This window comes from Phyllobates terribilis, unplaced genomic scaffold (assembly GCF_046119375.1).
Source record: "Phyllobates terribilis strain yellow unplaced genomic scaffold, ASM4611937v1 Scaffold_1__5_contigs__length_1240528914, whole genome shotgun sequence".
NCBI classification, from domain to species: domain Eukaryota; kingdom Metazoa; phylum Chordata; class Amphibia; order Anura; family Dendrobatidae; genus Phyllobates; species Phyllobates terribilis.
Genome location: NW_027362761.1, coordinates 364,091,711 through 364,114,715, shown reverse-complemented (window position 1 = coordinate 364,114,715; position 23,005 = coordinate 364,091,711). Strand labels below are relative to the sequence as shown.

At 40.2% G+C, this 23,005-nt stretch overlaps 1 protein-coding gene across 3 annotated transcripts in view; it reads left to right on the top strand.

Moving 5' to 3' along the window:
• The window catches only part of SH2B3 (SH2B adaptor protein 3), a 223,843-nt gene extending 205,383 nt beyond the window's left edge, over positions 1 to 18,460 (top strand). The window contains exons 7-8 of one of the 3 annotated variants that reach the window (XM_073676341.1): positions 7,354 to 7,539; positions 17,723 to 18,460. In XM_073676341.1, coding sequence (XP_073532442.1) covers positions 7,354 to 7,539; positions 17,723 to 17,892 — 356 coding nt within the window. In that variant the 3' untranslated portion in view covers positions 17,893 to 18,460. Of the gene's footprint in view, positions 1 to 7,353; positions 14,346 to 17,722 lie in introns of those variants that run through there. The other 2 variants (XM_073676339.1, XM_073676340.1) reach the window with 2 other exon arrangements.
• Positions 18,461 to 23,005: the final 4,545 nt, after the last annotated feature.

Sequence of the window (23,005 nt, the reverse complement as noted above, 5' to 3'; positions counted from 1 at the left end):
CGGAACTTAACGTGACATCAGCGGATGTCAGAGTCGGCTGCAGCAATAGTGCCGCTCACAGGCAAGAATCATAACATTATGATTATTTCCACCTTTTAAATCGACGGGAGCATTCTATATAGTAGTGGACAACCTCTTTAACAGAGAGGAGAGTGATTCTCCTCCCTCTCTGCAGGGCTGGATGCTGATTGGTGGAGGGAGCTGCTTGGTGGAAGGAGCTACTGCTGAGCTGCCTCCACCAATCAGTGATCTGTTAGTGAAAAAAAGTGTCCTTTGTATGAAAGGTCCTGTAAGCTAAAATCTACGGCTTTATATTTAGTATAAACACACCAGAGAGTGCACCATAAGTGGCAAAAGTAGTGTTTATTGTAAATGTGACTACCACGTCCCTGATCTTTCAGAATATACCCATGTATACAGTATGTGGGTGTATTCTTAACCCCTTTACAACCCAAGGTGGTTTGCACGTTAATGACCAGGCCAATTTTTACAATTCTGACCACTGTCACTTTATGAGGTAATTACTCTGGAACGCTTCAACGTATCCCCCTGATTCTGAGATTGTTTTTTTGTGACATATTGTACTTCATGATTGTGGTAAAATTTCTTCTATATCACTTGCATTTATTTGTGAAAAAAACGGAAATTTTGCGAAAATTTTGCAATTTTCGAAGTTTTAATTTTTATGCCCTTAACCCTCAACTGGTGAGGTGGGGTTTGCCACACCCCAGGGAATTTTTGTTCAGCTGCCATTCATTGAAAAATGCTGGTATGAGGATACGTGTCTCACTAGCTTCCATCCATTTGTGGGTGTCAAAAATTTGTTATACTCATGTGTAATCAATCACCAATGAGAAAACGATTAAAACAAACGTGATCTTTGCATTTTTGCAAAAATAAGAGATTTCTAAACACTGGGGTATAGGAAACCCCACCTCACCAGTTGAGAGTTAAATCAGAGAGATATGTCACACAAAAAAAGATTAAAAAAACATTTCCCACATGTCTACTTTACATCAGCACAATTTTGGAACCCAAATTTTTTTTTATTAGGGAGCTATAAGGGTTAATAGTTGACCAGCGATTTCTCATTTTTCCAACAAAATTTACAAAACCATTTTTTTAGGGACCACATCATATTTGAAGTCACTTTGAGGAGTCTTTATGACAGAAAATACCCAAAATTGACGCCATTCTAAAAACTGCACCCCTCAAGGTGCTCAAAACCACATTCAAGAACTTTATTAACCCTTCAGGTGCATCACGGGAATTTTTGGAATGTGTAAGAAAAAATGAACATTTAACTTTTTTTCACAAAAATGTTACTTTAGACCCAATTTTTTTTTATTTTCGCAGGGGTAACAGGAAAAAATGAACCCCAAAATTTGTTGTGCAATTTCCCCAGAGCACGCAGATACACCATATGTGGGGAAAAAAACACTGTTTGGGTGCACGACAGGGTTCGGAAGGGAAGGAGCACCATTTGTCTTTTTGAATGTAAAATTTGCTTGAATAATTAGCGGACGCCATGTTGTGTTTGGAGAGCCCCTGATGTGCCTAAACAGTGGAAACCACCCACAAGTGACACCACCTTGGAAACTAGACCTCTCAGGGAACTTATCTAGATGTGTGGTGAGCACCTTGAACCCTAGGTGCTTCACAGAAGTTTATAACATTGAGCCGTAAAAATAAAATTTTCAAATTTTGCCCACAAAAATGTTTTTCAGCCCCCAATTTTGCATTTTTATAAGGGTAACAGGAGAAATTGCACCATGCAGTTTGTTGTGCAATTTCTCCTGAGTAAGCAGATACCCCATATGTTGGGGAAAAACACTGTTTGGGCGCATGGCAGGGTTCAGAAGGGAAGGAGCGCCATTTCACTTTTTGAATGTAAAATTTGCTTGAATAATTAGCGAACGCCATGTTGCGTTCGGGGAGCCCCTGATGTGCCTAAACAGTTGAAACCCCCCACAAGTGACACCATCTTGGAAACTAGACCCCTCAGGGAACTTATCTAGATGTTTGGTGAGCACCTTTAACCCCCAGGTGCTTCACAGAAGTTTATAACATTGAGCCGTAAAAATAAAATTTTCACATTTTTCCCACAAAAATGTTTTTCAGCCCCCAATTTTGCATTTTCATAAGGTTAACAGGAGAAATTGCACCATGCAGTTTGTTGTGCAATTTCTCCTGAGTAGGCAGATACCCCATATGTGGGGAAAACCACTGCTTGGGCATACGGCAGGGTTCGGAAAGGAAGGAGCACCATTTGACTTTTTGAATGTAAAATTTGCTTGAATAATTAGCGGATGTGCCCCTGATGTGCCTAAACAGTGGAAACCCCCCACAAGTGACACCATTTTGGAAACTAGACCCCTCAGTGAACTTATCTAGATGTGTGGTGAGCACCCTGAACCCCCAAGTGTTTTACAGAAGTTTATAACATGGAGCCATGAAAATAAAAAAATGAAACTTTTTCCACAAAAATTATGTTTTAGCCCCAATTTTTTTATTTTCACAAGGGTAAAAGGAGAAAATGGACCCTAAAAAAAACTTTTGTGCAATTTCTTTGATAACATTAGGTCATCATAATGTTGAATAAGTTGTCATTAGTCTTGAGCGCAAGTGCTCGCTACTTGAGTTTGCATTGGGTACTCAGGTATGCACCATGTATCGTGGGTGCTCGAGTGACACCCCAAAAAAACCATGAGGGGATCGCTCGTACATGGCAGACAATCCCCGCAAGATTTTTTGGCTGCGAAGCATATGGGGCAGAGACTCGAGCATGTCACCCGAGCACCCGCGATATTCAGTGCATACCAGAGCACCCGATGCAAACTCAAGTAGCGAGCACTTGCACTTAACACTAGTCGCCATATCGTCATCTTTTTTTTTTTTTACTTTTGAAAAAAATCCCAACCCTAGCCCAACCCTAAGCCTAGCCTAACCCTAGCCCAACCCTAACCCCAACACTAGCCCAACCCTAACCCTACCCTAACCCCAACCCTAGCCCAACCCTAACCCAAGAGTTTATTTTTTATGCCGTTCCTCGTGCGGTGTAAGTGATTAGACGACTTTATTCTTCGGGTCGGTGCGATTACAGTGATACCAGAATCATATTGGGTTTTTATGATTGACAGCTGTCACACACTAAAAGACGCATTTTTTTGTAAAATCTAGTTTTTGCAATCCCATATTTTGAGCTATAATTTTTCCATATTTTGGCCGACAGAGTCATGTGATGGCTTGATTTTTGCGGGATGAGTTGACGTTTTTTATTGGTACCATTTTCAGGCACGTGACATTTTTTGATCTCTTTCTATTCCGATTTTTGGGAGGCAGAATAAACAAAAAACAACAATTCAGGAATTCTTTTTTTTTATTTTTTTTTTATGCTGTTCCTCGTGTGGTAAAATTTATAAGGCTGCTTTATTCTTCGGGTCAGTACATTTACAGCGGTACCACATTTATATCGTTTTTCTATGTTTTGGCGCTTTTACACAATAAAAGCTTTTTTATAGAAAAAATTGGTTTTTTTGCATCGCTTTATTCTGAAAGCTATAACTTTTTTATTTTTTGGCTGAAGGAGCTGTATGGCGGCTTGTTTTTTGCGGGACAAGATAACGTTTTCAGCGGTACCATTTTTATTTATATTCGTCTTTTTGATTGCATGTTATTCCATTTTTTGTTTGGCGGTATAATGATAAAGCATTATTTTTTGCTTCGTCTTTTATTTATTTTTTTTACCGTGTTCACTAAAGGAGTTAACTAGTGGGACAGTTTTATAGGTCAGGTCGTTCCGGATGACATCGGGTCGTCATGGCAACAACCGGGAAGCCGCGGCAGACGGCGGTGAAGGCCAGCAGGAGAGTTGAGTATCCCGATCACCTCCCCTTGCCACCGCAATGCTGCGATCGACTTTGATTGCAGCATTGCGGGGGTTAATGTGCCGGGAGCGGTGCGGGACCGCTCCCTGCACATAGCACCGGGTGTCTGCTGTGACAATCAGCTGACACGCGGCGATCGCGCCCGCACTGCTTGTGTGCGGGCGCGATCGCAAAGATGTATTAATAAATATCTGCCTCTTAAAGCCCAGGGCACAGATACATATTAATACGTCTTGGGCTTTAAAGGGGTTAAGGATGAGGGAGGTGTAGTCAAAATGTGACTACCATCCCCGTCATCCTTAAGAATACACTCATGTATACTGTACGTGGGTGTATTCCTAAGGATGAGGGGTGTGGCAATCAAACAGGGACTGCACTGCACAGTAATAGGTCAAAATGTTTACTCTAGTTTAATATCACAATACCCCAAATCATCCTTAAGAATGCATTCAGAGCATGCAGTACATAGGGCAGGTGTATTCTGAAGGATGATGGGTGCCGTAGTCACATTTAATATACCTTAAACACTGCCCAAGCACTGTATCCCCCATAACAGTGTATCACCCACAGATCCCCCTAACAGTGTGTCACCCACAGATCCTCCTAACAGTGCGTCATCCACAGATCCCCCTAACAGTGCGTCATCCACAGATCCCCCTAACAGTGCGTCACCCACAGATCCCCCTAACAGTTTTTCACCCATAGATCCTCCTAACAGTGCGTCACCCACAGATCCCACATAACATAATATTTTTTAAAATGTTTTAGCACACTATTTGGCTCAAAATATTTTTTTTCTTATTTTCCTCCTCTAAAACCTATGTGCGTCTTATAATCGGGTGTGTCTTATAAAGTGAAAAATACGATAGGGAAAAAGGCAAGGGGGTGAATATTTTCGCAAGCCACTGTAGAAGGCTGAACAAAGTCTTATTTGTATGCCTGATATCAGATGCCTTGTTGTTGATAAATCATCTTTTATCACTTTATATAAATGGCCTCTTCCATATTATGGGGAGGAATCTGCCTGGAAGATAACTCAGCCTCCAGAGCTTATTTTATATACAAGGGTGATGTGTAATGACCGCTCTCTGCTCTCCTGATCTCACTGCAGAGCTGTGTGTGATTATACCTTCTACATCTCCAGATTACTCTCATCTTCAGCTTCCATATCACAGGTAAACAGGGTTGCAATATTATTGTAGAACAGAAGAGCTCAGATAGCTGCAAAAAATGTGTTTAATTTCTCCTGTTCTGTGTTAGTTACATGTCTCACACTGGTAACTCCCCTTCATGTAAAATAATCTCTGGAGGCCGATTCTCATGCAGATCAGTGTTCGGCCCATAGTCTGGAAGAGGTCATTTATATATAAGAAAAATGTCGCTTTCTCTGGAATAAGACATCAGATCGCAGATATTAAAGTATCATTTTATTCAGCTTCCTATGATCTGCATGTCCATATAAACAGCTTAGGAGGTCATACAGACAGATTCCCTTTAAATATATTCATGAACAATAGTTGTCAACATTTCCTGAGACACTTAAAGAGGTTGTCCACTACTATTAACAATGCCCCAGTCAATTTAAACTGTGGAAGCAAGTGTTCTTCTAAATACCTTCAGTGGTCATTCTTGCCTGTGAGCGGCACTATTGCTGGCAGCTCACAGGCATCACGTGACCCACCTGCAGCCGGCTCTGACATCCGCTGATGTCACATCAAGTTCTGGCTGCAGCCGGGCGTGACCCAGTGACACGCTCCCCTCTGACTGATGGGATGTGGGCGGGGTTTCACAGCCCATTATCCAGCGCGCTCTTTTCCTCTCTGCATTCATTGGGAAAGAGCGCGGTGGAGGCGGTAAGGTACATGACCACTAAGGACAGTGATTGACTGCAGTGGTCTTGTGCTCGTATGGATCACAATCACTGGCAACCAGTAACCTTAGACCAGTGGGAACACCCCGGTGCATCCAGTAGATCAATAGATTAATTTTTTTGTTATTTATGAACATTTTTGACGTACAACCCTTTAATATGAAATTGGAACTAGTGTCTTACTTTACTATGTTTTCGTTACTTGTCAGTATGCTAAAAGTATATTGTTATATCGCTAATTCCTAAAGTAATAGGTATTTTAAATATTGCACTAAATAAATTTACACTGAAACCAAAGCAAAATCTTACAGGTTCTCCCTACAGAAGAGAGGTTTTATTTAGTGTGCAGCTGCGCCTCGCTCAGAACTCGCTGTTCAAGTTTTCATTTCAGAACTGAATTGATTCATTGATAGCAGCCTCAGATGTTTCTCAGTTATCCATTTCATTAGAGTGAAGCTCAACCTTTCACTAACATATACTACACACACTATGCAGTCAGAGAATGTAAAATGTAGAGTCTATGCGGTTTAAAAATAAATTGCATGTTTTGCCATTAGCACAGGTTATTCATTGCTCTGTTGCTACTTCCAGGCTAGAGGCTGCTAAGCTTATGCCATTATCTTTATTCTGCTTAGGATAGGTAAGCTCAAGATTTGCACAGAACATTCACATACTATGATCATCATTCAATGCACATTCACCATTATGCACTAAATTTTATTGTGTGTTTCAGATTAATATTAACAGACCATGAGTAAAGGACCACTTTGACAGTAATAACTTCTGTAAGGCTGTTCTTACACTGAAAGATAATTGTGAATGAACATTCTTAAGGACGGTCGTTTTACTATAATTTTTCAGTGTAAACAGGCTGCTGATCACCCAATGACTGAGCAAAACGCTCAGTCATCGGGTGGAATGAACTCTTGTGCAGTGCAAATAATCATCCTTCTCGGTGGTGCATCCTACTGTGTAAATAGAACATGCGGTGCATCCTACTGTGTAAATAGAGCACGCGCTGCATCCTAATATGTAAATAGAACATGTGCTGCTGTGAACTATGGCAGCCTGTGTACACTGAATAATTTGTTAAAGAAGGAGGAGATCACAGCTGTATCCTTATGTCTCACCCACTGAGCTATGGTGGGGGTGTGTTCTTTTTCTGCTGTGTTGGTGCTTTCTTATGATTCGTCATCATCATACTGGGAGAAGAAGTACACACCCCCAGTGAAAAATATCTGACGTCACCCATTTGGACTTAACAAAAATTAACTCATTAGGTAGCAGATATTTTGATTGCTAACATCTCTGCAACGGAGAGGCAAAATAATGAAAAAAACAAAAACAAACATTTTATTCCACTCTGCAGCTGCTATTACATCCTGTGTCCAGTCCAGCATGAAAATTTGGTTAAAGGTCCTCTTTAATACTCAGTTGTTGATTTGTTACCCATCTCTATAAAAACACTATAGAATTAACAAAAAAAAAAGTATTAATCATCTTGCTGCATTTTTATTCATATAGTTTTTAATAAACACAATTTTTTTAAGTTTGATGACAACTAATGTTGAATAAATTTTTGTTTCTTTTCTACAGACCAGAGCCCCGCAGTCAGTCCATTACTGTTCCCACTGCCAATCCAGAGATCAAGTTTGGAATGCAGTGTTACCCACTTTCATCAACCAAACCTGCAGCGAAACCCCTATGCGGATGACTTGCTACCTGAGCAGATTTTCCACTTAGTCCCCCCACCAGAAGAGCTGGAACGCAACTTTCTACGCAGTGAGTCCGTGAGGGCACAGTCGAGCAGTCAAAGGGAATCTGACTACGAGATGGACTCTGCCTCCAGGGGCCATATACGAGCAATAGACAATCCCTACACGCCTCTATGACAGTGCGGCCGTGTTCTGTAAATACTGAACTGACACGTTTACCTTCCTACAATCACAAAAGCCTTAACACATGCTGATCAGCCAAGAATGTAATCTGTCTTTTTTATTGTGTATTATTTCTTTATATTGCAGGGATGAGTAAAGTTGTACATCCCCTTTGGGTGTTATTGTATTAGGCCTGTTAAAGGGCCCCGCTTTCTCCTGTCTGGTATGTGCCAATATAGGGTGCAGTGAAGGGTTAAGCTGTAAGCAACTTATCATTTAGTTTTCTGTTACTGTTTACAAAAGGCAGTTATGTAAAAGTGAACTGTTTCAGTTCCAAGAGACATGTGGAGTAGTTGTCCTCTTCTGTGTTACATACATTATCGACCAAGACTGTCCGTCTATATCCCTTTGCAGAGATCGACAAGCTATATTCAGGTAGCACTTAACGTTGGGCCTGCAGTATTATCTCCAAGAGTTGGGTCAGTGTTTGTAACACAAAAATGCTAGCATTCACTATATCACTATCAAGGTAGCTATGTAACATTGCAACTAAATAGCCAATACTATTGTTTCCCTATGGGACGACTAAGAAAATGTAGTCCCAACTACCTGTTCAGGACATAGAAACCATGTTATTGTGTGAGACCTATGCAGAAGAAGGGATCATTCTTTGTGTAACATATACACTAGTGTAGCCGTATCCCCAGTGTAGCATTTCATTTTCTATACCCTAGGAGCCCTAAACTAGGACTTCACTGACACTAGTACAATTTCACATGGTCAAACTATTATAGTAGACCAATGATTAAAAACAATATGGATCATTTGACAAAGCATTAAATGTGCAAAGTTTAGCTTGGATCATGAGATTATTTACATGAACTTTGTCCACATTCACAAGTGACTAAACAATTTCTCTCCTACGGCGATTTATTGAAGATCAGCAATACATTTTGCTATATAGCTTAATATAAAGTTAGAGTTCAGGACTGACCAATAAATGCGCTCTATTTATGGAAAGGTTTAGAAAGCCTTTAAAGGGGTTACCCGACTTGCAAAAATGTTTTTTTTTTAAAGGCAGTGAGTGTTATAAAACAATAAAACAGTTCATGCTTAAATAAGAAAAAGAGCTTGAAATATAGAATAAGAAAACATTTTGAATTGAAGGACTTACCCTCTCGCTGGAGGATACGATGGTGCTTTACTTAGTTTGCAAGAACATATGAAATCTAAGAGATCCAGAAACAGTGGCAATTGCCATCAAAAAAATACTTTATTTTCAAAACACCTTTAAAAATGCATTGCTTGAGAGAATAAGTGGGGCTATGGCCGTTTGACAGTGTCTAGTGCTTAACACCCATAGAAGTGCTAGACACTGCGCGAAACAACCGTCGTCAACACTCCCCACATATTCACTCAAGCAACGCATTTTAAATGGTGATTTGGAAATAAAGTATTTTTTGGATGGTGAGTGCCACTGTTTCTGGATTTATTGGATTCTAAAACAATAAAAGAACCAATACTGCAACACTCATGTGAGTTATGGTCAGCACTGCAGTGTAAGATCCTTGATCCAGACAGACCATGACCAAAGTCTACAGTTGACCGAAATGTGCTGACATTTCAATAAAGTTTAATTTCATTTTCTGATTGCATCTCTTGGATTACCATGTTTTTTATCTACATTTCGGTGGACTTCCAATGCCACTGTAGTACCTACACTGAACCGGTAGTGCCCAACCATTATATCAAGTGACTGGGACAGGACGTCATTGCTTTCTGTCCCGGTGAAGACCACCCAGAGTGGCCTGCACTGGAAACAAGGGGTTTTGAGCCACTGAGAATACCTTTTTTAGATTACTGTATACCATGCGCTGCCTTTTGAAAACAAAAAAAGTTTGTAAATCGGACAACCCCTTTAAGCATTACATCAGTGCCTTATCCAGATAGTAATGAACAATCAATACCTTAATACAGGTCAGGTTTTCACCTGATCACAGAGACTTATTAATGTCAAGTGCCTCTCGTGATCACAAAAGAGCTAATATATATTATATATATGATTATTTAATCATGGCAGCTTTATACTACAGTCTGTCGGCATAACTTCCAAGTTTATCTACAGGATAATGATCTTTTCCTCTCATTTTCCTTTTCCCCTTAATCTATTTAGATCACTCTTTTGCTTATGCCATGAGCGATTCTTGATATCTGCATTGTGGCCTTCTTAGAAATGTTCCTAGAGGAACCCCGCAATGGGCTCCATACACGTATATTATATTATGTCATAAGCTGCAGAAAAATAGTCTTTTCTTAGATCAGCACTTAATACCAGCCAGCACTTTTATTTTAAGTGTCCCCAAATGCCCGATGTTAAGGGAGGGGAGGGTGAGATATGGTGGGGTGGTCACTCCGCTGTATATTGGTGACAGGGGCATGTTGTCCTTCTGCATTGTTCTAAATGCAGCATGGCAGAATACTTCAACACGCGGTTACTGACAGGGATCTATATGGGGTCTGATTGGAGTGTGTCCTGGGAGAGGCAGAGCCGCCAAACACATGGGTGGTGGCAAAGAGGGGGAGGAAAACAACACTTCTTAAAAAATTCTAAACTTCTATGCCAATATGGTCTAAAAGTATAACCTCTAATATTTATGAATAGAAAATGGAAAACCTCTGCTTGCCTATGCCTGGTTAGATCTAAAACCCCTCAAATATCTTCTATGCAGGGAGCAGTTTTAGTCGTGTGATGTATGTGGAATGTGGTCAGCTTTTCAAGGGGTTGTCAGAAAGTGTAAGAAATTAAACTAGCTGCAGGAAATGTTCTAAAACAGAACTAACCTGTCGTTCTTGCAGCAGTAATGTAGTGGTCCCTACCAGTCTATTTAGTTATCTGGAGCGGTGACATGCCAAAATGACACCTGAATGCTGCAACCAATTACTGGCTTCATAATGATGCTAACATGTATGGATAAACGGCATGTTATCGCTCCAGAGAATGGTGGGGACCACCCGATCACTGGCATGGCAGGGCATTTACTAGGTGAATATTAAATACCTGTAAAACAGATGTTGAGTAAAACAGAGCAGTACTTCAGGATTGCATTTAAATTCTAGAACTATTTTTTTGCATTAGTATTTGCTTTCATTGCAAAACAGATCAGTTTTTTCTCAATAGAAAATGATAGCAATAAATGAAAATACTGATGGGATACTGATGCATACATATATTAAGCAATTTGCAAATGCTGTCCATAAGGCCTCATTCACACATCCATGTTTAAACTCGTACATGAATAAATGTTACCGGTATCATCAGTGTTTTGGATCAGGGTGTCATTAGTGTTTGGTCCGTGTGTCTGTTTTTACCATCAGTGTGTCATCAGTGAATAAATATATAAATTGCAAAACTTCTATCCTTTGCAATGTTAAATACAGACAGCGCACTGATGCCATCTGTGTGCTGTACGTGGTCTCCATGGACCCATAGACTTATATTAGCTCTTGCCATCCGTGCTGCTGGGAAAAAACAGACATCTCAGTGAGTTTTTTTGTGGACACACCGTCTGTGTAAAAAATAAAAAAAAACGGACATGTGAACAGTTCCATAGGTTATAATGGGTACTTGTTATAGCAGTGAAAAAAACAAATGCAACACAGACGTGTGAATGAGGCCTCAAACAAGTAAAACTAGCAAAAATCTAACATAAAAAACACCATATGCATATCATTATAGGTTTAGATTAGCACCAGATTTCAATCCGCAAAAAATAGTGAGATTATGAAAACCGGATTCAAAGGGGCTGTGCAGCTATAAATCTTTTTTCTGAAAACAGCTATAAATTTTATTAAGTAAAAAAAGAAGTCATACTCACTTTATCCATCCAGTTCTGACGCTTCCAGAACCCTGACTCGTCTCTATATTAGCGCTTCACCATTGAGGGGTCCCCTAGTTGTGGGAGAGGCGCAGCTGGGGAGCAGCACTGTCCTTTTTTTGGCTGCAGCTCTCTGTAGTTTATCAACATAATTTACTTATTCTGTACTTATTATTATGATATACTGGGTTCAGTGGAAGAAAAAAAAAGCAGGGAAATTTTTAATTTGATTATGGACTTTCACTACAGATGGTGAGACTTAGACATACTCTTAGGCCCCAATCCATCAAAGCTTTTACGCCAGAAAAGTGGTGTAAAAAGCTTTGAAAAGTCGCAACATTTTTGTGAAACTTAGAGTTGCACAAAAATATTGTGGCTTTTGGCATTTTCACACCAGTTTCTCGGGAAGGAAGGTGACGGGGATGTGACGCCACAGCTCCTCTAATTCATGACGTGTCGTGGCGTTCCTTACGGCAGAAATATTACTTCGGTCAAGAATTATGGTGAGGATCATGGAGGTGCACGTGACTTGTCAGATGCTCGCCAGAGTGTTTTACGCCAACGCACCCCTTATCAAGACTGGTGTGAAAATTGCCGGTCTTAATGAATCGGCTGTCTGGTGAGACCCAGGCATTATCTTAGTTACAACCATCACATGACGACTGCAGCGGTTACATGGCTAGTCAGCATGTGATCATCTGCGATGCAGTACAAAGACTGGTGGGGGACTGGGAAGTGTTGGATTTAGAGTGAAGTGGGGGAGGATTGATCTGTGAAGCCTCATTCAGACTCTTGATTTTTGTGTATGAGTGCTCTCTGTGATTTTCATGGATAGCACTTATACCTGTGATAGTATACAGGGCCATTCACATGTCAGTGATTTTTCGTGGACTGAGAGGTCTGCGGAAAACTTCAGAGACACGTCCAATTTTCATCTGAAGTTTGAATCAAAATCAGTCATGCAAGTCAATTGGTCCGTGAAAAAAATCGGACCGCACTCAGATAATATCCGAGTGCAATCTGATTTTCACGGACTGTCAGAAAGGAGAAGGTGGATAAATTAAAAAAATAAATAAAAAAAAAATTCTCCACTTATGAGAAAATTGGATGACACACGTACCACACTCAGAGTCTGATCATAATAATCGGTCAAATTTTCTCATACGCAGAAATATCGTCCATCTAAATGAGCCCTGATAGAGAGAGATTAACTGGATGTCATTGAAAAGACTGTAGTTGTTAGGAATTGTTCCTTTGGCAGCAAGTCGCACATTACTACAAAAGCTACAAAGCTTTTTCTTGCGCAAATAGCCAATAAGGCAAAAATACAGCCTGACGGACTGTTGAGCCATTCTATAAACCACTTCAACCTGCTGTTTTAACCTGGATAAAAATGCAGCCTTTATGCTGTTTAGATCTAACTTCATATATATTTATATACATTTTCCGTCCATTTATAAAAGACATGTTCACGGTGAGATGCCAATAGCTCTGCCAACCACAAGTTGCCAATACCATTTCTGCTTGTTGTTCTGCAACTGTAACATTCAAAATAAAAGCAAATATCTGATGCGCCATACTTAGCAGCGGCACCATTTCATTTTTTTTTTTTAATTCACAAAATCCAATTTAAACAAATGTGTACCTTGAATACACAAACTTATTTGTTCTAAAATCTCATATACATTACAGTCTGAATGCCACTGACTGCTCAAAAATAAGGGCCTTGTAATGACCTAGTGGTCAATGGAGGTCTCAAGTTCTGGATATGATCTTATTTGTCCATGAAAAGGGATATTCCAATCTTCAAAAATGTTATGGCATATCACCTTGATTTGTCTTAACATAATACAACATCCCAAGAATTATGGGCCTGAGGTCTGCCCCTCTGGATTCGTTCATGAACTGTTTCATTCAATGGGGTTCAAGATGTTATAGGAAATCTTGGTGATAGGTCATCACTTCTTAACAAGGGAAAATGCATTCAAAATCATTGGAAATAATCCGATTCACAGTAAAAGGTAGTCAGTGGTAATGGACTGAAAAAAGTAATTGCATAAGGGATGCAAATTTGTGTTATTTTATGCATCACTTCTCCAATTTGTCTTCTACCGACCGTTATTACAAAGCCCGAAGACATAGCAAGCTGCACTGTGTGCTTGAATAAAATGATAATAATGAATATAATCCTGAGATAGAGCTGTTAATTTCCATTTTTAATAAAATACATGTCAAAAATTAAAAGCTAGTGTGAATAAAACCTCCAAGGGCCACGTGCCCACTGTACCACACTCTTGTGCTAGATGTTTAAGTTTCTCTAAAGGCATTTTACACAGAATGTTTTGGAATTCTAACTGGAAGAGAAAAAAGCTGCAACCTCGATGACTTTCAAGTGCTCCGATCGCTGGTAGAGGGAAGAAAGAACAGGCTCTGTCCCAAAAAAAACTACCTAACCTGTGAGGTTTACTTCCACAGGGAGTGAATGCTGGTTGTGTTAACTATAGTATCACATTTATTTTTATTTAAGAAAATATAAAATTGTATACAAATTAGATTGACTTTACCAGAAAATAGACGACTTTCTAAATGTATGTACTATGATTATTATTATTATTGGATGAGGTCAGAGGAAGGACTTGTGTACAGTACTCGGCTGCATCTGTGCTCTATGTTCCTTAACAGAAATGTTTGCCAAAATGAATTAAAAGGATGGAAACAAGAACCACAAATATCGCCATAAGTTGGAGCCTTTCCAGGTTGTCACGAAGAATGTCACATTTGTTAATCAGAAATTTCTATATTTAAATCTCATGCAATTAAATTAATTTAATTAAAAGTCCTCGTGCAACTTCTACTAATTTGCTTTTCTTTCTGGTCTGCCAGTAATATCCACATGTTTATTACAAAAGTCCCCAATTTTTATGTTTGGAAATATTGTCTACATTTGGTGTTCAGTCGTCTCCATTGATAGTGAGATGAACATATCATAAATGAAGATGACTGACATTCATGTATCCCAGTGTCCTGTGCCATATTGTGCAACAAATATCAATACAAGTTAAGAGTTTCACCTCCATTTTTTAAATTAATATGATAGTGAGCCATATAGTAATTTGTGGGGAGAGATTTAAAGCTGATGCACGCTGCCTAATCTATAGGCGGCATGTATCAGATGCTGAATATATGATCTCAGCAGGGTATGTTTGACTCTGAAACGCTGTGAATAAAATACTTCAAAGGGACTCTGTCAGCACAGAATGACAAACCAAGTACAGGCGCTCGGTGCTTCATGGCGGGGCCAATCATTTAAATAAACTGACTCACCCGCTTGTTTTCTATCTATCTCCACCCTTCTCTAGCTCTATGAAGCCAGAGCTGTCATTCAAAGAAGATGGGGGTGGAGGTTGAGGGAAAACAAACGAGTGGGAAGGTGTATATATATGATTGACCCCCACCATGAAGCACTGAGGTGCGGGAGGACTTAGTTTGAACAGCCATTCTTTGCTGACAGTCCCTTTAAAAGCCACCAGGGACCACACCACACGGGAGAGTAGTTGGACAGGTGGATCCTCAGCGACCTCTCCCCACCTGCTGCCAGTGAGTGACAGGTTTTTTCCCTATACATGCACACAGGGAGAGACCTGTCAATCCAGGTGAGGAGGCGGGGAGAAGCTGCCATAGACTTGCCTGTCCGACTAGTTTCCCTTGTGGCTCTGTCCCTGGTGTCTTTTAAAGTATGTTTTTCTCTAAAATGCAGAACATTTGAGAGTCAAACACATATGGCTGAAATTATACAGCTTGTGCCTGATACATGCTACCCGTGGTTCGGTCAGCATGCTTCAGCTGTCAGGTTCCCTTTAACTATAATTCGACAACTTATTAACAGCTGCCCGTAAGAGAGCTTTGTTGACAGGGACTTACTGTCTGACAAATTTGGAGTTGTCCAAATTTCATGTTGCAGTTTCTGTAGCAACCAACGTCATCTTCATTTTTTTTTAACCAGACAAAAAAAAGTTGTGTTTTTTTATATCTGGCAAATAGAAACGATTACTGCTGGATTCGTTTGTTAAATCTTTGAAGTCAGTGGGAACGAATCAGTTTTAAAGTGCATCAGTTTTTCATCAGTTTGACATCAATCCACCTTTTTTTTTTTCAATTGGTCCGTTTCAACGGATGATTACTGAACATGTGAACTTAGCCTATGATGAGTAAAAGCAGGTTGGCAGCAAGCAGACCATGTGTTGATAAAGATTTTTTTTTTTTAATAATAATAATAATAATAATAATACAAATCTATTTAAAGTGGTTGTCCCCTTTCAGTTATATTTTGTCCATGAGAGCAGTTTGCAGTTTGCTATAATAATAATAATAATAATAAAAAAAAAAAAAAAAAAAACTGCGTTGTACTCACCTTCCCGGGGTCTACCAGCGAGTCTCCGCTGCTGCTCTTTTTGTCTGTCATTGGCTGCGGTGCTGACATCACATCGACAGCACAGCAGTCAAGAAAGATCAGTGGCTCTGAGCAGGGCATTCTGTCTACACTGTTAGAGCCATTGAGGTCACTAACTGCCTACCGTGCTGTGATGTGCAGTCAGTGCCGGATATCGGGAGTCTCACTGGTGGACCCAGGGAAGGTGAATACAGCACACAATGTTGTTGTTTTTTTTGTTTTTTTTCATAGCAAACTGTGCTCAGGGGCGAAATTTATCTGAAAGAGGACAAGCACTTAATATAGAATTGTAAAACCTGTCACTTGTGGCATCTGACCTGTTAATTTCTGTGCAACTGTTTGCAGAATGAAAGAAAATCATGAGACATTTTAAAGAATCTGTGACATCCATTGCATTTTTTTTAACACAGCACAGAAACCTTCACAGCAGAATTATTCATACATGATTGTCTGGAAAGATGCAGCAGAACATCACTGATAGAATGTAAAAGTAATCCGTTTGCGCTCATCTCACAAGACACCATGTCTTCTTGTCTATAGTCAGTTTTTTCATTTTGAATTCTTGTTGGTTTTGGCTGTAAAATGGTAATCGGAAGAGGAAGTAACCGCACACATTTCTGAGAGATTTTCTTGGCAAGCCACAGTATAACATCCAGCTGTGCTAATGAAAATAGATCATTTCAAACACTAATAGTCAGTCATCTCACATACATGTTCAAGCAGCATTAAGTAGTCCAGGACGTTACCTCAAATTTCATTTTCTTAACCTTTTCAGGTCTGTTCCTTCTTCTTACAGTACTTTGTTGTGTAGGCAGCTGACCCAGGCAATTTACAACTGTTTCATATCGGCGCTTCCTTTTCCATATCAGATGTGTAAAACAGAATGTTTTCCCTATGAAAATTACTCTCATAATCTAACTAGTAGCTGTTATTGTTTATAATATTCTGAAGCATTTGATCACACGCTATCATTACATTGAATCTTGCTATAATGTAGAATACCTCAATAACATAGTTGAAGCTTGCCAATTTTTTTTTATGTGGAATCCAACAGAAAAAAATGACAAAAGCCAGTGGTACAGTAGGGTCTAGAATACTGTAACAGCAGCATTCAACTTAGATATTTTATGGGTCCATTAAATATGCTCATGATTGAACTGAACCACACCAGAATAGTTGGGCCCCTGTTACAGGAGTGAACCCCAAATAGTTGGCAAAATATGCTTAATTCGCTTGTACAAAGAATCTTATCATTCATTTAATAAACTACCCAGTGTATTATTACATAGAAGCCTAGGCAAATTTGTGAATGATGATATTATAATATTTGAATGTAAATGAACAGTGGGCCCTCAAAGTCAATGTTATTGGCTGCCTTTTGCTTCCCAGTCCGACACTGTAAATGCTTATATATTTGTTCAGGCTGTGAAATTAGGTGTCAGATTTGTCTTACTACAGTAAAAAGATGGCCAGCACTGATCTTTCTATTTTATTTTGTATAATTTCAGTGACAATACAGCATTGCAAATCTTAATTCAAGTGAATTTATAAGTTAGTGCTCATACCTCACATATAAATATATATACACATCTGCTATAATCTTTATCCAATTCAATATCTACAATTAAGCTACTTTTAGTTCCCATAGCATGGTATGCACCAAAATGAATTTAGGAAGTCTGTTAGAGGTAATCCAGTCTTGTAAAAATGCAGCAATGAATAGACAATCTGTCTGATTGCATTAAAAATGTTTGCAATTGCAGATTATAAAGCTAAATTTACAGAGGTGCCGCAGAGCCCAGCGCGACAGGCCTCAGCCGGAGGCCTACGTCGCACAAGAGCCGGACACCGTTTGATAAGCTCCGCACTCCTCACAGAAGTGCCCCGAGTTCTGCGCATGTTGATCAGAGTCAGGACCTGCGCTCTGCACTGAGTAAGTTCCCGGAATCCGACGTCGCCTGTCAAGAGTCAAGGTCTGGAACCCCTTACCTCAAGCCTGAGAGACTACCGTCGACGGTCAAGCTGAGAAGAGCTGAGAGAAGACTGCGAAAGGAGAGGCGCGCCAGCAGTAGCGGAAGAACCACGCAAGTGAACAGGACCGTCACTTCCAACTTCCACCTATGGTACCGGGGACAGTTGGGATTAGGACTTCAGGTTGGGAGGGGGCCGGTTGGGGCGGGGGAAGCTAAACGGGTTCTGATAGACTTTATCCGGAAGAGACTTGCGGCCTAGTGGAAAGAAGCGGTGACCCCCCTAGGGCCATATAAAGAGAACTCACGTGGTGTCTCCCACGATTGGGTGTATCACATCGTTTTTGCAAAGAACTTGACTGTTATATACTGAAAAACACTTCTTATTGTAATTTCAAGTTACTGTTCACTACCCCTATTACTAACCCCCTTTCTGAATAATTGTTATACTTAAAAAGTAGTTATATCAACCCCTGACTGTTCCTGCCTTGTGTCTCTGTGCGTTGCATTCCGGCACCTGTGTTACAGCTACACTAGAACAAAGCTTATATGGGAAATTTGCTATATTCTTTTTTTCCAGTAAAATCAATAAAGAAATTTGTGACAAAAAATACATAATAGATACTGCAGTGAAAATGTGTGCAGATTCACGTCAAACTGTGCAGTTTTTTGGTGCAGATTTGCTACTGTTGATTGGTTGTATTATATATTCACTTCTATGTGCCAACACTTCTCTGGTCCCCAGATGGCCTCTATATACCAAGATGACTAAACGAAGCAGAGATTTATCCAGCTACACGGATACTAGTTCCTGAAGTTATATTTGTTCATGTTAAAAGTTCCACAAAATACCCATTTCAGTCCAAAAGCGAAACGCTACCTACGCGTTTTTGATGCATAAAGTACCTTTAGTCAGGTTAGTTGACTACAGGTTAGTTGACTAAAGTTGCTGCATGCACCAGAAACGCGTCTGTGGTGTTTCGAGATTTTGAACTGCAATGGATTTTTTTGTGTAATTTTTAATATAAACTAATAAAACTTCAGGAATTTTTATCCGTGTAGATGGATCTATCTCTACTTTGTTTATTTGTCTTTCCTTCTGAGCATTGGCATCGACCCTTGCTCCAGAGAACTACGGACTACTGTGGTGAGCTGGCTACTCCTTCCATTTTTTGATACCAAGATGATGTCTTGTCAAATGTGACGGTCCTATCACAGGTCACATGCATTGACACATCACATGAGCCCAGATGTAGATATACTGGCATGTGACCTGGCTTCCTGTAACACAGAAGTGTCAACTTTGAAAATTTGCCAGGAATATTTCTGCAGCGAATGATTAAGATTTGTTGAAAACTTTTCTGCTTTACTACACTGTGCATTGTCCATGCAAAAAAGTGGACAGAAAATCGCCAGCAGTCCGTGTCAATCTAAGCTTACTGTGGTTAGGAGTGTTGCGTGACTCCATGGAAAATAGATTACTAACATACTCTACAATTCATGTAACAAATGAAGTCTGTGTAGAGCTGAAAAAAATGTTTAATTGCTTTAAAAAGTATGATATGCAAATTTAAAGCAACAGAGTTATTGGTGTCTAGATTCCTGGAACATGCAAATGCCCAACCCCCGAGTAAAATTCTGTCAGTTACAAGTATGCATTTAGTATTAACAAATGCTCAACGAAAATACCAGACTCATATTAGAGCTTCAATCTCAGATGTTTTGCATGCTTGAAGCAAAAATTTCCCTATATTTGCATAAAAATAAAGCACATTCAGTGTTTTTGCGTGTCATGATAAATTTGAAGACACTGCATTGAATGTAGCCATGGCTAAAGAATTATCTGTGACGTTTTTACAATTAACAGCAAGTGGTCTGAAAGGACCAAGAAGTCTGAAACAAAGAATCTACAGACAGAATAAGTATAAAAACATTTGTCTAGATTCAGAATATGAATTACACACCTATATCTATATTACTTTCCCATTCATGAGAAGTTCTTTTAATGATAGTCATTTATGGCAGCCTGGACACTTACCACTACTTGGAACAAGAAGGTCCTTTTGCCACACATTTTTGCCACGTAAAAAATGCAACGTTTTACAGTATCCACAAAGTGAATGAGATTTCTGAAATCTGCTTATTTTTTCCTTGCAAATTTGAACTATTAAAGGATTTTTCATATCTGCAGGGTTTCAGCTCTTTCAGGATTTGTGCAGCTTTTTTCCCCATCAAATGGGGAAAAAACACAAGTAAGAAAGCATAAAAAATGTACCCTCTGGTATTTGCAGCAGAAAAGCTTGCTGCTAGTATTAAACCTGTGCACTTACCCTATGGTAGAGGGGACTTCCTCTCAATTTGATTGAATGTGAATTATGGAAACGCACAAGATTATTTCATAGTCTGAATTATATACAGAATATATTTTTAAAAGGAGTTTTCTGGAAGGAAAGAAAACAAAACAAAAACTGTTGATGGCCATTGATAGGAATAGACCATTAATGTGTGATTGGTGAGGATCTGACAACCAGGACTCCAGAAGAACCGAGAAGCCACAGTGTTTATTCCAGGAAAACCCACTTGGCTTGCGAAAGTATTCACCTTCCCCCCACCCCCTTGGCATTTTTCATGTTTTTCTACCTCACAACTTGGAATTTCACTGGTATTTTTGAGGGTATGCATCAGTTCATGTGAAGAACATGCCTACAGCTGTGAACATTTGGTTTTCTTTTTATTGTGAAGCAAACAACAAATAGGACAATATAACTGAAAACTTCAGTGTGCATAACTATTCACTAGTGATGAGCGAGCACTAAAATGCTCGGGTGCTTGTTGCTCGGGTCGAGCAAATCGTAATGCTCGGGTGCTCAACCTGAGCAGCTAGCCCAATGTAAGTCAATGGGAAACTCAAGCATTTTTCCAGAGGTCTGGAGGGGCCTAAAATTGGTCAAATTGATGGAAACAGTGCTCAAATGACATGGGAACAGCATGGGGAAGACCCCTGGAAGCATCTCTGACGCCCAAGTCACTGCTGTGAACAATGTTGTCAGAGTATTACCCCACTTTTACGGACTGACAATAAAACATACAAAAAGAAAGCCAAAATGGATTTTCCTGGAAAAAATGTTAAGGAACATTCTTTCCAGGTTAATGACTTGTATATAAGGCAAAATAAATAACCAAAAACAAAAATGCTCCTCCACACCTTGGGCTATGTTCACACGTAGCGCTTTTGATCCGTTTTTTGCACTTTTGCATTGCTTTCAACAGTGAAAAATACATTAACCAGTAAATGAAATTTTAACATTTTACTACCTTATCTGGCCATGTGGTGTGTGAGACATGATCAGACACATCTTGTTTCATTTATGAAGGAGGGACTGTGAAAGTCACAAAGCCTATTTTTACAAGGCCATCAGGCAGCCCTTACTATAGAGGGCCAGCAGTCGTCCATCACTATTGTTAGAGGGCCATCAGCCGGCTATGCTTTGTTGTTCCCATTATTAAGGAGTGGGTCTCCTATACTTTTATTGCGTATGCAGTGACTGCAAGGGCTGCCAAAAATTTGTACGCACTTCCAATACCCCTTTGAAGAGACATAGAGGAGGGCCTCGTTAAAAAAAAATGTTCCCATTATTAAGAAGTGGGTCTCCTATAGTGGTGAAGCTCATGCAGTGACTACAAAGGCTGCCAAAAATTAGGACACACTCCAATACCCCTTTGAAGAGACAGAGGAGGTCCTCATTAAAAAAAAATTGTTCCCATTATTAAGGAGTGGGTCTCCTATACTGGTAATGCCCATGCACTAAGTGCACGAGCTGAAAAACATTTACCCCTGGGGGGTATTCATGAACAGAATGTTAGAGGTAGGCCTCTAAAAATATTTCCTACGGTCATCATAAACACCCTTAAAAAAAATTATGTGGGTGTTGCATGATGGTCACCCTGTTGATGTGGTGGAGGAGAAGGAGGAGGGTGACATATAATGGATAAAATTGGGAAGCGTATACCCATGTCTGAGTGTGAAGAGGTTCATGGGAATAGACCCCCCTAAAAATAACACTAGATTTGACTTTATGTTCCGCTGTTATCATCCGGTGGTGTTGAGAAGTCTGGCCCAATCCAGCCCTTGTTTATTTTGGAAAGTGAGTCAGCCTGTCAGCATTTTCACTTGACAGGCAGATACGCCTATCAATTATAATACCTCCGGTGCTAAAAACCCACTCTGACAAAACGCTAGCGGCAGGCCAGGACCTCTAAGGCGTAGAGAGACAGTTCATGCCACATGTCCAGCTTGGATACCCAATAGTTATAAGGCAGAGAGGATTCACCGAGGCCGTTGGTACGGTCGGCAAGGTACTCCTTCAGCATCTTCCAAAACTTATCCTCCTTGTCAGAGTACCCCGTGCATCAGGGCCTGGGCGCTGGGAGGGTCTTAGAAAACTGTCCCAGACCTTTGACAGTGTTTCCGTGCCTCTGCTGCATCATATTTGGGTCTCCCTCGCTTGTACTGCTTGGTTGTCCAACAAACTGTGACCTCTGCCGCCAGCGTTTTCAGATGGGAATTTTTTTTAATAATTCTTCAACAAGGGCCTTCTGGTACTGCAACATTTTATTAGACCTCTCCGCCACGGGAAGGAGAGATAAAAAGTTCTCCTTGTAGCGTGGGTCTAGAAGTGTGACCAACCAGTAATTAGTGTTGGCCAAAATGCGTACAATGTGAGGGTCACGGGAAAGGCAGCGGAACATAAAGTCAGCAATGTGTGCCAGACTGCCAACAGCCAAAACTTTGCTGTGCTGACCAAGAGGACGACTGTCCATGCTCTCCTCCTCCTGGTCCTCATCCTCGTTTTCTCTCTCTTCAGGCCATCCACGCTGAACAAACGATATGATTGTTGTGTGGGTAGTACCATCTGTAGCACAGAAAAACAGCTCCTGTTCCTCCTCCTCTTCTTTCTCCTCATTATCACCCAATCCGAGTTGAGATGAGATAAGGCTGGGCTGTGTGGCATCACCCTGTATAGTTCCTTGCTCCATCTCATCGTGCTCTGCCTGCAATGCTTCCTTTTTAATTGT